The sequence below is a fragment of the Phoxinus phoxinus genome (genome assembly GCF_949152265.1).
Source record: "Phoxinus phoxinus genome assembly, chromosome: 18".
NCBI classification, from domain to species: Eukaryota; Metazoa; Chordata; class Actinopteri; order Cypriniformes; family Leuciscidae; genus Phoxinus; species Phoxinus phoxinus.
The window spans coordinates 6,631,726-6,648,306 of record NC_136893.1 but is presented as its reverse complement, the minus strand read 5'-3'; the positions used below and the strand labels follow the sequence as shown (position 1 = coordinate 6,648,306).

Here is a 16,581-nt window from a genome sequence, read left to right as displayed (position 1 = left end):
GCGTCATCTTCGACCCTATTGGTTAAATTCCCAAAAACAACCGCAGACGGCCAAAAGAACCAACGTCCAATCACATGGACATTATGTATCATGTGACATGAAAACCGTGATTTGATTGGCCTAATGTTGCCTACGTTGCTTAAAGAATGCAGGAAATCGCAGAGGAGAGGATCAGAAGAAAAGCAAAGCCTTTTAATGAAATGATTCCAAAGAACACATAAGATACGTTTTACTTGCTAATTAATAAATTAAGTACTTTTATTCCCTGTTATAAGGATTTTTCCCAAAAAATCTTTCGTTTATTTCGTGTTAGTTGAATAAGAAATAACAAAAATGGCAGATACATTCAGTCTTCAGAGGGTTTTAGAAACATTCAGATCAAGCCTAACTGAGAATAAGGAGGTTTACATTAAATATTATATAGCAGGATGGAAAGAGCTGGTCAGGTGGGTACATGTTTTATTATTGTTTTACATAATGGTCTTATAGGGTTACTTTGAAAAGGGTTGCCACGACTCTTGAAATATGAAGGAATTTATATTTTATATTTAATTTGTATTATGATTTCAAGACCTGTACAATTCACATAAATCAATCTTAATTCATGGAAGAGTTATATTCCCCATTTAAAAGTGTCTAATGCTCAGATATATACATTTCTAATTACAAATGAGTGGAAAAGTAATGAAAGATTTAAATAGTACAAAAATGTATAAATACTCTCTAAATATGGATTACCTTATAATGAATTGCCTGCTCTTTTCCCCATACCAGCTTCATGAACAGTTTAGGGAACGTGTTTTCCTTCATCTCCAAGGATGTTATCTGCAAAATCCAGATCCTAGAGAACTTCCTTTCAGGAGAAAATGGATCCCACTATGTCACCATCCAGTCCATGGTGAAGTTTGAGCTGGAAAATGAGCTGGTGGACCTCACCAAAAGAGGCAGCCACCCAGAATCCGGCTGCCGGACTCTTCTGAGGCTCCACCGTGCTCTGCGCTGGCTGGAGCTCTTCCTCGAGAGACTGCGGACCAGCGCCGAGGACAGCAAGACCTCCGTCATGTGTTCGGATGCCTATAGCGAGTCTCTGGCTCAGCACCACCCCTGGCTCATCCGGAAAGCGGTCGGCGTGGCTTTCTGTGCACTTCCAGGACGAGACACCTTCTTTAATGTGATGAATGCGGGAGATCAGGTGCAGGTGGTTGCTTTGTTAGGAGAGTCTTTGCCGCTCATCTCTGAAGTATACCAGATCACAGAAGACTTATATGCCAAGAACAACCTCCTAGAGTTACCATAGATTCCTTCCACTAGTTAATACATAGTTCTTGTGGCACATACTCACTTATTCACTACAAACATGGACTTATTTTACTGTCTGGCTGTAAAAAGTTCATTCATTTGGTTTGCCGAAGGCACATGCAATATGCAGATTTAATGCACAATTTTAAGCAGGGATCTGCTCATTTTACACAACCTCTTTGGCCGAGTGGGCATTCAACGCTGGGTGTATTTTAATATATTTGAGCATTGGGAACAATATAAATGTTTATTTAAAGCTACAATGTTTATGATATATATTTTAATTTAAAGTGCTGTATATTTGAATATATAGGTCATTTACCTTTTCCTTGAATGTTAATTATCTTATTGGTGATAATGTTATTTCACTTGAATTCATGTTGAATGTGTGTCTTTGCTGAAACAACTACAAAGGAGATTTGGATGATATAATATGCAATGCATGCAATAATTAAATATAATAAAATCTGTGTTTTTGTCATGGTTATTCTTATATTATATCTTGCATTTATAGGAAAACAAGCATTGTACAGTTTGACAAACAGCACACCTCTTAATAAGCCACACAATACTAACTATTTGACATTCATAGTGCATTTTTAGGTTATTATTCATATTTAGCACAAAGCTTCCATCCAAAATACATTTGTGATTTGCAAACTAGTTTACTTAATCATTTTGAAACTTTAATGCCAACACCCAGTGACAATATGTTAACTTTAGAGGTAATAATTGTTATAATCATTGTTGAACTTTTGTTCACTGCAATTATGGTCCGTAAAGTTGTTTAGGAAGTGTAAATGTCTCTATAGTAAAATTTGCACCAAGATCCAAACAGGTAATGGATGCCCAGTAAGAAAGATAATAACATAATCCTTAAGAAATTTGTTAGTCTTATTATTTATGTATGAAAAATCTGAGCAAGAAAGACTTATCTAGGCATTAAGAAATTTGTTCATATATATATATATATATATATATATATATATATATATATATATATATATATATATATATATATATATATATATATATATATAAATATACAAAGTTTAACAGCATGGTTACTGCCAGATAAATAAATAAATATATTTCAGGAAAAAGTAAATCACATTTTTAGAAGGAGATAGATAACAACCTGAACTGTACCAAAGGAGATGTACCGTATCTGACTGCACTGGTAAAATAAATGTTTACAGAATACATATAAGTTGGAAAAATCTGCAAACGAAACCATTTGGGAGCTAGTTGGATATTATGCAGTTTTTCTTATTTCTTTCCAATTAATATACTTTCAAAAACGTTGTTCCAGTTTTTTTTTTTTTTTTTTTTTTTTTTACAAAAAAGCTCATTATAGCACTTCCGCTTCAGACGCGTTGCCACGGAGACGCCAGCGCGTCGCAACACTAGCGCCTGAGTGAGGAGAAATGCCTCCTCGCTTGATCTCTTCGACAACAACGACTGTAAGAACCAAAACAACAGAATAAAGGTACGACTTATCTAATATGTTACAATATAACGATTATTTATCGAATATTTGATCAACTTTAACGTTAAAGGGATAGTTCACTTTAAAATTAAAATTCTGTCATCATTTACTCACCCTCAAGTTGTTTCAAACCTGTATTAATTTATTTCTTCTGCTGAACACAAAGAAAGATATTTTAAAGAATGTCAGTAACCAAACAGTAGTCTGTACCCATTGACTTCCATAGTATTTTTTTTTCCTACTATGGAAGTATAACCTATATAACAGTCTTTAACCTAGAACCCTATATTTGAAGTTATTTGCAATGCATAAGGTAAAGTTAGTTGGTCTGTCTGTATCTATCTATCTATCTATCTATCTATCTATCTATCTATCTATCTATCTATCTATCTATCTATCTATCTATCTATATCTATCTATCTATCTATCTATCTATCTATCTATCTATCTATCTACAGTATCTATCTATCATCTATCTATATCTGTCTGTTCTATCTATCTATATGTCTATCTTCTATCTATCTATATGTCTGTCTGTCTTCTATCTATCTATATGTCTGTCTTCTATCTATCTATATGTCTGTCTTCTATCTATCTATGTCCTTTATCTATCTATCTTTCTTCAGTATCTATCTATCTATCTATCTACAGTATCTATATATCTATCTACTACATTATCTATATATCTGTCTGTCTTCTATCATCTATCTATCTTTCTTTGTCTATCTATTTATATCTGTCTGTTCTATCTATCTATATGTCTGTCTGTTCTATCTATCTATATGTCTTTCATCTATCTATCTATCTATATATCTATCTATCTATCTGATCAGAATTCAATGTCCTCTGCAGACAGGATGCATGTGACCAGACCCAAGTCTTCTAAGGGGCGCAGCAGACCCATGATGGCTCAAACTTTGAGTGTGGATCCAGATACGCCTTCTCAGCCCTCGTCTCTTTCACCCCAACCTCCAGCTGCCAAGGCCAATGACCGGTCAAACCAGAGCCTTCGATCCCGAGCCATTCTGAGACGCGGCAGTCAAACGAGTACAGACGTACTCACTGACAGACTCCCGGATGAGCCGGTCTCACTCAACAAATACAGAGTTCTGCCATCCATAGAGAAAAGAACAGCTACTGACCAGAAGTTCAGTCAAGGTGACAGCAGCCACACGATATGTCAACACACGTCACATGTCCACACAAAGGCCCGGCAGGATGTGATGTCAGAGGGGACAGGAAGTGAGACAGAGGACTCAGGCCTGCTGCTCGCTATCAGAACTCCATGCGGTCAGAGATTCAAGTGCCATTTCCGGCCAACAGACCAGCTCCGGGCGGTGCTATCAGCCGCAGAGGAGGAGTTCGGGGAGAGGTTTGACCACTGTGTGATTGAGACTATGGATGTGCCACGCAGGACTTTTACAAACCTTACAATGAGCTTGGCTCAATGTGGTGTCCTAAACAAATCAGTTTTATGCATTTCCCAAGAAGACACGGATCTAACTTGAAACATTAATGCAGGGCAACTTTCTACGGACACTCGAATAACACACAAAAATACAGATTTGCTGTCTGATAAACATTTCAAATTATGAATTACATACCTCATGATTAAATGTGTGATTGTAAAATTTGTATATATCCAATCAGTTTAAGTTTAAAGAGATAGAGGATAACATTACAAATAATATCAGATTGAACTGAAGGCAAAACACTTTTTGGGGGGTCATATTCATGCAAAAGTCAACTGGGAAAAATTAGTTATTACAGTTATCTAGATAAAAGATTATATAATATTATAGATAAAAGTTGCTTAGAGAAAATTAAACTTATTTCTGAGACCATTAAGACTTTTTGAACTGACATTTTCTTGATGATTAAAAACATTTGACCTATATTTACACTGAAAGTTTTTTTCTTTATGCAAAATAACGACAATGAATAATTCTGACACAAACTGCACGTCGGATGCATGTTAAAACATCTGCAAACTTTGTTAAAAGTGCTAAAAGTGTTACTCTCAATAAATGCAAGGAGTTGTTGGAAAGAAAGCAACAACAAAATAATAAAGTATGAATTCACACTAAGATTATGTGTTGTATTTATTGATTGCAAAGAAGTGAAAATGATTGATAACACCACACAGAAATGAGCCATCCGGTAGTTTTATTAATATAAGAATATAGAGGAAACAACTATAAAACCCTAAATGCAGCAGAAGTACAAAAAAACCTGAAATGCTAAATGCAATCGCAAATGGGTTTCAGTCAAACAAAGTGCATTACTTTGAGCAGCAAAAATGTAAACAAACTAAAATAATTTTGCTCTTCGCAAACAAGAGTTGGGCAGCCATTCCCAACAGTATAGCTGCACTACAACCATCACTCTTCACTAGCTCTTTAAACTTTGTAAAAGTGCTGCATTTCCTGCAATTCAGTGCAACTTAAAACTCAAACTAATATTTGGTCTTTCTGAACAGAACAAAACAAACTCTTTCTTCTTCCAGAAGGTTTTTGCAGTTCAAGTACAATGGCATTATTATCACAATGATGCTCCATTGTGATTTACACATGAATTCTCATTACAAAATGTTTATTTATTCTGAAGTGCTCTTGAGGAATGTTAGTGTTTCGAGTTGGTCTTAAGGGACTGTGTCATTTGTGCGCTTTATAATTTGGTGCGAATTTGTAGGCAAGCTGAAGTCTATGAAATCCCAATGGTTAATTATAATTACCTGAGATTCTCTTCCTTACTGACTTTTCTCTTCTCAGATACTGGGATAGAATAAATACTGAAGTCTGTTATGATTCTATTCACACGTAAGACCAAAAGGTAGTGCAACACTGCAAGATATGCTTCATTAGTCCAGTAAAAAACAGAAAACAATGCCTGCGTTAAACTGTCTTCAGTAAACAAGATTAAATGTAGGAATTAGTATTGCAATTCACTTCTAAGGCAAAACACACTCTGTCAAATGCAAACTGACTCAAAAAGTCCTGTAATAACTAGAAGTTTAGATTCAAAACTATTTGGCATTAAGCTTGAGTCGAAGCGCATTCTTTTGATTATGCAGCGACTGATGTAAACATCATAAGGTGACAGCAGAACTGATTTTTAGGAAAATAATGTGGGGATTTCGCTCTTCATCACTTCAGTTGGCGATTTTTTCAATTTCGTCGAGATCATCCGTGTCCAGCCTCATAATTTTCTTATCTGTTGATAAAAAACAATAAATAAAACAATCCAATATAAATTTTATAATTATTCATTATTTCATAATTTATATCCATTAAGATCCATTAATTAATTATTCAATAAAAATGTGCATTATATATATATATATATATATATATATATATATATATATATATATATATAGTATACACACACACTATATTATAATTAATAATACAATTTATTTATATAACTCAGGGTTATTATAGTTCACTAAAACAGAAACCATAACAAACTGGTTTGTTGCTTGAAATAAAATAAACGTTCACTAAAATCAAAGAAAATATACAAAAAAGGCAACATTTCTAATTTTCACTTAGTTAAAAACAGTTTAAAATAAAAATGAATAAACTAAATCAACCAAAAACTATTAGAAATGACGAAAACAAACTAAAATAAAAATATTAAAAATAAAAACGGATTCAAAATATTAATAAACACTATAATAGTATTTTAATGATACTACAATAACACTGCTTTAAATTATAAAAAATATGAATAATTACAATTTATAATTGCTCATTTTTGTAATTCATTAAAAATTAAATAATTCTTGTGTGAACTATTCTTTTAAGAGATAAACTAATAGACAGACTTACTAAAATGCCTCTCGTATGTCTTGAGAATATCCATGCTGCGCTGACTGTCCACCATGTTGACAGCGAGTCCTCTCTTGCCAAAGCGTCCAGTCCTGCCGATCCGGTGGAGATACGTTTCGTTGTCTGGATTGCCATCTTTGTCCAGTGGAAGGTCAAAGTTGATCACCACTGACACTTGTTCAACATCAATACCTGTGGATGGACCGCTTGATTATTTAAAGATGGCAGAATTTACACATTGGCCCCGTTTACACCTGGTATCAAGATGCGTTGTGGTGGATCGGATCACAAGTGGACGACGCTAAATACAGGTAAACAGGGTCTAAAACGTTTTGAGCTTGTCCACTTCCAGAGGCAGTTGAAAACACATTCGACCGGATTGCTTTTGAGGAGTAAACATTCATGTGGTCGAATGTGTTCGAACAGTCACAAAAGACACCAACTCTCCGCCTACTGACCTAATGCGTAAACATTATAGGAAGTGCGTTAGTCAGATGGGATTTAAACTTTGTCGGCTGAAGACCCAAGTTTGGTTTGAAGTCTAAAAACTAAATGTCAGAGCAGAAACTAAAGCTGATGCTCTCCATATGTTCATTTTTGCATTCATATGTAAATTGCATGAGCTTATTTAGTTGATTTAGATTGAAAGAGCTGGGGAAAAAACCCTATACATTTACCCGCCCGTAGACCCTTCCCTCTAAGAAATCAGGACAGAAGTGATTGAAAGTGGTCAAAAGAGGCAGATTAAAACACCAGGTGTAAATGGGGCCATAGAGTAGTTATATTACAAACAATTAGAATAGCATATTCTAAGGATGTAAAAATCTGATAATATGTATATGAGGTAGTGTACTTGCCTCTTGCACAGACATTAGTAGTGATGAGAACTTTCTCCTTGCCGTCTCTGAAACGTTCAATAACTGCTGCTCTCTGCTCAACCACCATTTCCCCGCTGAGGAGCGCCACCTGGTGGCCCTCTTTAGACAGCTGGGCAGAAAGCCAGTTGGCCATTTTTCGAGTCTGAGAAAAGACGATAACATAAGATGATTGAGTGCAAGAAACAACAAAACACAGGAATATCAACCAGAGGCAAACAGACTCACATGACAGAAGATCATAGCTTGTGCGATAGTGATGGCTCCATAGATGTTACAGAGCGCGCTGAACTTGTCCTCCTTGCAATTGCAGAGCACATAATACTGCTTGATGGTGTCCAGCGTCTCCTCTTCACGTTTTAGCTTGATGATGTTGGGATCCGGCACGACCCGCTCGGCAAACTTCCACACAGAGTCCTCAAAGGTGGCAGAGAAAAGTAACATCTGACAGCCTTTGGACAGCATTCTGTAAGACACAGGAAATAAAAAAACTTTTATACTCAATCTAATGCAAAACCATGTTGCCACTTCTTTGCATTTTTAGTTCGTTTTAAAAGTCTTAAACCAAAAAGCCAGAGAAGCTTAAGGATAAATGTGTTGTTATTTTTGTGGAAAATATGCAAAAGAATTAGTGGTAAATAAGAATGCCAAGAAATGTTATCTTTGTGTTCATATTAAAAAACAAACAACAACAACAACAACAAAAAAGCTCAAATTTAATGACTAATTTGTTTTTTAAATCAAGTTGTGTAAGGAGGAAAATATTTTCCTAGCACCTCAAAAACAAGTGTCCATGGAAACATTTAAAAATGTTACAATAATTTGAGACTTATTTTACAAATATAATTTTAATCATGACTATCGTGATGTTTTCTTGAGGTTTGACCTAACAACATTAAATATCAAAAAAGGTCAAATGATGGGACATTTTATAAGATACATAATTTTGAGATACATAATAATAAACACCCAGTCATTAGGGTCGTGAGGGGTCTACATGTGAACTTGCAGTCATAATAGCAATTCCTGTTTTGTCATTTTTATGTTACAAAAACAAAATTGCATCATTTCATGTTGGATATAAACAATTATCAAATACTAACAGTTTTTTAAAAAGAAAAATGCCTCTCTGCCAAATTAAGTAATAAAATGTATATATATATTTTTTTAAACTTTAAGCAGTTCTTTCAAGAATTTCAGCATTGGAACAAAGAAAATACACTTTTTCAAATCAAATCTGAAAATCATGCACATATTTAAAAAGGTGTTTTCAAGTCATTATATGAAATGCATTTTTAATGTTTTAATAATAATAAATGTATTATTTGATCATTTAATCAGCAGTCTGTCTGTATGCATTTGCCTGGTTTGAAAGCCAATTCTCCAAACACCAGGGAAAGTTCACCTCTGAATGCGGATGCTCTGGTCTTGGTGTCCCTGTGTGGCGATCATGACATCAGCCTCGTCCAGAACAAACACTTTGATCTTTTTCGGGTCGATGAGCTTCAGCTTGACGCACCAGTCCAGAACCGTCCCAGGTGTGCCGATGACGATCTGCTCCTTGATCTTAACGCCACGCTCCACTGACAGAGGGCACAGCAGCCATCATGCATTTAGATCTGGTTCACGTATGTTTCCGCAATATTCAGAGGCTTAATTTAAGCCACTTACTTTGATGTCCTCGAACAGCATATGCCAGTTGAACTTCAGGGTAAAACTTGCCCATTTGCGCGATGACTTTACCCGTCTGCAGAGCGAGCTCATATGTGGGAGAAATGCACAAACACTGGAAGAAAGACACAGATTGGACACCAACGTATTATTAAACATTTACTTAAGACTTTTATGAGTTCATGCAAGAAGATATTTTGCAGATTTGTTTTTCTTTTGTTCCTTTTTTGAAAAACAAAAAACATTTTTTTTGACTTTGCTTTTCATGTATTACTCATTATTATTATAGACAAGTGAACAGTCAGTAAACATAAGAATACACTATTTACAAGGCTAGATAAATACAATATAACAGTTACAAATAAAGTAAAGTCTAACGGTAGTATTCAGGAACAGAAATGTAATAATTAAATGTAAAATGACTATATAGTGTTCACTGTATAAATTAGATGGATTAATCTTAGGGCTGTCCGTTAAACGCGTTATTAACGGCGTTAACGCAAACCCATTTTAACGGCGTCAATTTTTTTATCGCGAGATTAACGCCTAGCAAACTTTGTAGTTTTTTTAACATGCTTTTGCAACAACTATAACGTTATTAAAACTACAACACCACACCGGATCTAGCTAGACCAGAAACAAAACAACAGGCAGGCCGCACACAATTGTTTGGGCTTGCGATCCGGCCAAACGAGAAGCGCAGCGCCGAGCTGCGTCTAGGACAACTGAGCGCGTCTAGCATATCGGACGCGCACTTTCTCAGTTTATGGCCAGCTATAAAAACGCTGAATGGCGCCGCCGGTGTGTGTACACTCATAGATAATGTGTTCGAATTTTAAATACGAGGTGCTGCGTGACGCGGCGCTTCTCGTCTGAACGTTACGTTTTGAGTGGATGAATGATGAGCGCGAGACGCCGAAATGGATGCCAATAAGATTCTGAATGGAAAGTTTACTTTTAAAAAGTTGCCAAATGGTTCAATTGACAAGACCAAAGTGATCTGTGTGTTTTGTCGTTGTGAACTGAGCTATCATCGCAGCACGTCCAGTCTGAACTTGATGGCCAAGCACACACACACACAGCTAAAGGCCTTTTTATGCTTCTCCGTCAACTCCACGCCGTAGCTACGCCGTCACTCCTACGGCGTCGTGGCCGTTTTATGGTTCTGCGTCGGGTTGTGTTGCATCGCGGTGCATTTCACCGCCAGAACGCTAGGGGGGTGGGGGTGTGACCAATCACAGCCCTTGTGGTCTGCGTCGCCTCGACGCGTAGTTAAATTTTTTTGGAGGTGCACGTCGAGCTACGGCGGAGGGGTTCGCGTCGACGCAGAAGGGTCTGCGGGGGTACGCCGTCGATATGACGCAGAAGCATAAAAAGGTCTTAATGCGTTTCTACATCAGTAACGTTACCTCATCAGTATTTCTTGCACCCTTTTATTGATGGACATTGTTACATTGTGTGAGAGATTATTTGCTCCAAGTGAGAATGTTAGTGTGAAATTGAACACAGTATATGCCAATGTTGTTTTCAATAAAAAAAAAATTTGCACAAAGCAAGCCGATCCACTTTTCCATGTTGATAAGAGCATTAAAATGAGAAAAAATAATGGGACAAAAAGAAATCAAGAGACATTTAGAATAGATAAAAATGTGCGATTAATCGCGAGTTAACTATGACATTAATGCGATTAATCGCGATTAAATATTTTAATCGTTTGACAGCCCTAATTAATCTTTGTTAAAGCTGTGTTTTGTTGTTTGGTTAACATTAAGGGTCTCAATCAGATCCCTTGGTTCCTAGGTCATGAATCAGTATATCATCATGTAGGGAGTTGACTCACATGATTAATGTTTCATGCTTCAGAACTTCCTTAAAGGGATAGTTCACTTTAAAATTAAAATTCTGTCATCATTTACTCACCCTCAAGTTGTTTCAAACCTGTATTCATTTATTTCTTCTGCTGAACACAAAGAAAGATATTTTGAAGAATGTCAGTAACCAAACAGTAGTCTGTACCCATTGACTTCCATAGTAATTTTTTTTCCTACTATGGAAGTCAATGGGTACAGACTACTGTTTGGTTACTGACATTCTTCAAAATATCTTTCTTTGTGTTCAGCAGAAGAAATAAATGAATACAGGTTTGAAACAACTTGAGGGTGAGTAAATGATGACAGAATTTTAATTTTAAAGTGAACTATCCCTTTAAGGGAACATAGTGAGCACCGATGCTCCCTGGTTTTCACAGTGCATTGAGAGACTTTTTTAGAAGAATGGTAGAATTTTGTGATTGAGACAGCCCTTAAAATGGCCGACTCACTGATCAGTGACCTGACTACTGAACTAGGGAGCTGATTCGAGACGCACTTTAAGACCTAATGCATGGATCCAATATAATGATACACATCCGATATCTTTCTGAACTTAAGTTCACTAAAGATGAGACTTGCCGAGACGGGTATTTTGACATAATTTTGTGTGTCTGTGTCCGCTCAAGCGCAAGGAGACATGAGAGAGGAATCAATTCGGTATTGCGCTAAATCCGATACGTTAACAGCGCGCAAGTACCGAATTGAGTTCTCTTTAGCCTTTTATTGCGCTGGAATGGTTTCAAATTGTTTGAATGTGTGAATTGGCAAGACAAAACACAGGCAAATTATAAACTTTCACTCTAGGATAGTTAAAATTTGCAATTAATCCTCAAAATCACAAGCGTGCCGAACCGTGGGGCCAGGTCTGTATGGATCAGATTAACTATGATCTGTTCCACCCCCAGTTTAGAAAGACAAGAGGCCAGGCCTAGCGCCAGGACACATGAATTGGGAGACATTTATATTTCTCAGGGGCTGGCGATCGGAAATAAATTGCGTTCTGGGGGAGATGAAGCATTATCTAATAAAATATGCACTAATTTGCATAAAAGTCCAGAACAGAAATCTGAACATTGGATCAAGTCAGGTTCAAATATCTTGTTTCATTTTGTTGACATATTAGAGTTTAAAGATGAGATTTTGAATATCTATTTGTATCACTCCATAAATCAGAAAATACTGTCAACAGCCAGGAAAAAAATACACCATGTTTTTTAGGAATAAAATGTTAGAAAAATAATAAAACTGGAAAGTTTGATGTATGAGAAAACGGCCTTTAAAAATCTTCATCGTAATTGAAATCTACAGATGCAGACTAAATGTAATAAAATAAACACTTAAATGTGCATTTTGGATGTTTTTCTGTCTAAAAAAAGGCATGTAAACAAAATGGCCTAAAATCTCAAAATTGATCAGAGCCTGAAGAAACAATGGTTTTGGCCATATTATCTTGCCTTAGGTCAGAATGAAGGGGAACATTACAGTGAATCTCAGTTTTCAAACTCACCTGAGGCCATTTTAAGCCTGGGTCCACATGACTGAGCATGGCCAGCACGAAGGCGGCTGTTTTACCAGTGCCAGACTGAGACTGAGCGATCAGATTCTGAGGTCTGCGAATGAAGGAAACAGTCCGTTCATATGAGTGTTATATGAAACTTACTTCACACTTATACTCTCAGAGATTTCACATAATAAGTATTAAACACACACTCACACACTATTATCAGCACCTACCAGAAGTGATTTTGTTTAATACCAAGTGTTTGGAGACAAAAGGGCACAAATGCAATCCACTTTTCACTTCAAACCCTCAATATGACGTCTGTATTTAACTAAAATTTTATGTATAAAATATATGTGGACTTACGGTTCGGCGAGCATCATGGGAAGGGCATTCTCTTGGATTTTAGAAGGTCTGTTGAAGCCCATTTCATAGACGCCTTTGAGCAACTGAGGTTTCCTGAGTTACAAAAATTTCAATAAAATTTAAACATGCGAGCCACCGAAAAGCTTCCAAATATAGCGCATTGTCTTATTTCATAATTTTAAATATTCAACAGTCTTTGTTCTGAATGCTAGCATTACAAACTCCCATTCAAACGTTTGGCTCTAATATTCATCACAGCTGCATTTATTTGATCAAAAATATAGTAAAAACAGTATACAAAATATTATTACAATTTAAAACAAGTTTTTTGATCCTTCAGAAATCACTCTTTCATGCTGATTTGCTGCTCAAGAAACATTTCTTCTTATTATTATTAATGTTGAAAACAGTTGTGCAGCTGAAAAAGCTATAGTTTTAATATATTTTGTGAAAAAGTTATAGTTTTTCAGGATTCTTTGATGAATAGAAAGTTAAAAAGAACAGCATTTATTTGAAATAGATTTTGTGTCGTTCACTTTTGATAAATATAATATATACTTTCTGAATAAATAAAAAAAGACTTCAAACAGCAGTGTAAATTCACAGTTCTTTCCCCTCAGGTGTCATTACTTTAACACCATATGAAGTACTCACAGTCTCAGCTCCTCAAAGGTCTTGACTGAATACAGTGGTGAGTTCGGGTCTCTCTGAAGAACCTCCACTTGGTTTGTGTTGTTGACCACATTGCTTCTGATTAATTTATTCAGGAGAGACTGTGTGGCTTTGTCCTCTGAAATAGTATATTTGCAAAGAAGCAGGCTTACAATGACGTTCTTTCTTTTTACTGTCAATCAATAAAGCTTAAGTGTCATTTGAATAAATACTGTAAGATGGAACCACACCTTTTAGACTACTTAAATAGATCAACAGTTTTAAAATCAGAATTATTCACAATAGCACTAAATGTGTATTAAGCAAATTAATTGGCTCAATTTTGACGATTTAAAAATGAACCTTTTTCCTCTTCTTCGGGTTGGTCAACATCATCTACATGAGGGGGAAATAAACGACACATAAGAAAATGCAAAGAAATATTTTAATGCAATTATTGATAACAGTTGTCTTCTGTAACAATACATCTCTATACATCTTTAATAGTTCACACACAAAAATCATGTACTCACTTTCCAAACCTGTATGTCTTTGTTGATTAGCCTCTTAGAGGAACAAATAAAGGACATTTGAGAGAAAGACTGGTAGTTTCTTCTACCAAGTACCAGATCACTTTAATTCAATGGAAAAAATCTGATTCAATCAAAATACTGCACCAAGGAATGCCAAGGTTATTAGTGAACATAGCATAATTTTGGTCAGTTCCTCATAAAAAGCTGCTATACAGTATTATATATATATATATATATATATATATACACTACTCAGCTATTTATTAATTATTGTAGATGTATTTTTTTATTAAATTTTTGTCTATTTGCACTTCAGGTAGATGCTAATCTGCATTTCGTTGCGGAGTAATTTACTTGTACTGTGCAATGACAATACAATTATATCTATCTTTTTACACTTCATAGTACTTTTGCATACTTTCTGAAGCTTGGAAGCTCCAGTTCTCATTCAGTGAAAAAAAAAAAACTTTTAAAAATTTCTCTTTGTGTTCCGCAGAAGTCATACAGGGTTGGAACCAAGTTACATAAATATAAATTTCTGGGTGAACTATTGTTTTAATGCAATATAATAATGTTAAACGTTACTACCATTAGTCCCATGTAAAGCTGCATCTCCCGCTTCCAAATTCCGCGAGTTCTTAATCTGTAAAAACAACAGAATTTACAGTTATAGAAAATATAAATGCCATGCACAGTCAATATTCACTAAAGAACATTCACAAATTAAGCATTTGTCAACAACGGCCAAAGATTTAACAGTTAAATCAAGTAACGTTAGACATATTTGAAGCTAGTTTAAGTGCTAGCTAGCCATTAAAGACACGTCACGTTAATTTAAATGGCACAAACACTCACTAGCTTTCAAACAGCACAGGCAGAAATCACATAGATGATGACAATTATGTACACTAACTTCATAGTTAAGTGGTTCAAAGTCAAACTGTAGTCACTTAAATTGAAATCTCATACGTGTATATCTCAAAACCTAGTTAGGAAGCATTTTGGTGGTCAAAACCATCGTCGAAACCGTGTTTGGACATTCAGAAATGCCGTCTAGGTAAGTTAGGAAGCTCACGTGGATTTGAGACGCAGCCCATCCCTGCCTCACCGCCGCGAGTGCGCTAATCCGTTACACAATTAAAATCACATTTTCACTCACAGACTTGGGTGTAGACTCTTGTTTGTCCACAGCTAGAGCCCACGAATCGGTTGACATGGCTTCTGTCGTAGATATATGAACTATTAAACGGTCCTTCAAATGTGCTGTCCACTTCACTCGACTCAGCTTCACGAGAACGCGCAAACCAAACTGACAGTCGGCGCGCGCACTGAACGCTGTCCGGCCGGAAGTCAGCACATGGTACCCAGTTCCAGTTTACTATTCACTGCAAACAATTTAATGTGTAAGTATCTGTGTCGTAGTCTAAACCAGTCTTAAATATTAAACTAGGTTAGTCTATTTTTCTAAAAAGCAATTTGTGCAGACAATTATCACGACATTTTCCACTGACTTCACTGTCTGTTTGGCGTCTAGGCCTATGGTAGACCAACCACATTTCCTTTCTTTTTTTTAAATTAGGTATTTTTTATGCATAGGTTTGGTCATCCAAAGTGTGCACACAATAAATAAATCAATATTAAACATTGAAACACACACACATATATCTCCACTATTTATGTTATTTCAACATCTAGTTAAAAAAAAACATTAAATTGTGATATCTCTCTCTCTCTCTCTCTCTCTCTCTCTCTCTCTCTCTCTCTCTCTCTCTCTCTGTGTGTCTGTGTGTGTGTTTGTGTGAATTCTGTCTACCAAATTACAATTTCAATATATTCATATGGAAATTATTATGGAAATTGATTTTCCTAAAAAAGCATTAAAACTTGCCAAATCTCCCCTGAATAATCACTTTTTTACTTTAAAATACACAATTTTTTAATTTTCGTGGTGACAGGTCGAGTGAGAAGCGCCGGTGGCAGCTGGGATAGAGAGATAGAGTACATACTCTGTGTTTTTGGCTACACATTTCTTGACTAATACCTTTGCTACCATCATATAGGAAGCCATAGTTGATGTAACCATGGTAATAAGGAGCAATGCAGGTTTATGTCAGTGGTTACTATGGTCTTATGAGAAATTCCACAGTTAAATTATGGCTATTGTGGAAGTGATTTCCATTAAAATATTAAAAATCTTCTTCTGACCTATTAAAACCCAGTATACAGATATTGTAAAATCTATCAAAATTCCCATATTTTGTACTTAGGAGACATGTACTTCACATTTTTTAATTTAGCAGTTGCTTTTTTCCCCAAAGAAATGTTATCAGAAATCTTGTATATTGTCAGATCTCACAAACCTAAGAAAAGTCATGAAGCTTCAACCCGATACCTCAGTTTTAGAAATGATTTATTAATTAACTAAGGTGCTTTGTCTCAAATACATTTTTTTGCATCACAGCAGTTGATTTATTTTATTTGTGCTTGCTTAG

At 35.7% G+C, this 16,581-nt stretch overlaps 4 protein-coding genes across 4 annotated transcripts in view; 3 read left to right on the top strand and 1 right to left on the bottom strand.

Annotated features, from left to right (window-relative positions):
- Positions 1-117: 117 nt before the first annotated feature.
- cptp (ceramide-1-phosphate transfer protein) lies at positions 118-1,903 on the top strand. The gene is made up of 2 exons (XM_079588640.1): positions 118-446; positions 775-1,903. The coding sequence occupies exons 1-2, from the start codon at positions 334-336 to the stop codon at positions 1,295-1,297; spliced, it is 636 nt and encodes a 211-aa protein (XP_079444766.1). The 5' UTR covers positions 118-333; the 3' UTR covers positions 1,298-1,903.
- Positions 1,904-2,681: 778 nt separating this feature from the next.
- Positions 2,682-4,431, top strand: ubxn10 (UBX domain protein 10). Its single transcript, XM_079588500.1, has 2 exons — positions 2,682-2,788; positions 3,641-4,431. Exon 2 carries the CDS (start codon positions 3,646-3,648, stop codon positions 4,294-4,296), a length of 651 nt encoding a protein of 216 aa, XP_079444626.1. The 5' UTR covers positions 2,682-2,788; positions 3,641-3,645; the 3' UTR covers positions 4,297-4,431.
- Positions 4,432-4,937: 506 nt separating this feature from the next.
- ddx19a (DEAD-box helicase 19a) lies at positions 4,938-15,348 on the bottom strand. The gene is made up of 12 exons (XM_079588061.1): positions 15,249-15,348; positions 14,678-14,732; positions 13,920-13,952; positions 13,560-13,695; positions 12,906-12,998; positions 12,546-12,648; positions 9,168-9,282; positions 8,902-9,079; positions 7,725-7,962; positions 7,479-7,641; positions 6,622-6,813; positions 4,938-6,001 (listed from the first exon to the last, which is right to left on the bottom strand). The coding sequence occupies exons 1-12, from the start codon at positions 15,303-15,305 to the stop codon at positions 5,940-5,942; spliced, it is 1,425 nt and encodes a 474-aa protein (XP_079444187.1). The 5' UTR covers positions 15,306-15,348; the 3' UTR covers positions 4,938-5,939.
- Positions 15,349-15,382: 34 nt separating this feature from the next.
- The window catches only part of vwa5b1 (von Willebrand factor A domain containing 5B1), a 52,369-nt gene continuing 51,170 nt past the window's right edge, over positions 15,383-16,581 (top strand). The window contains exon 1 of the mRNA XM_079588060.1: positions 15,383-15,492. The gene's annotated coding sequence lies outside the window, so the exon portion shown is untranslated. The remainder of the gene's footprint in view (positions 15,493-16,581) is intronic.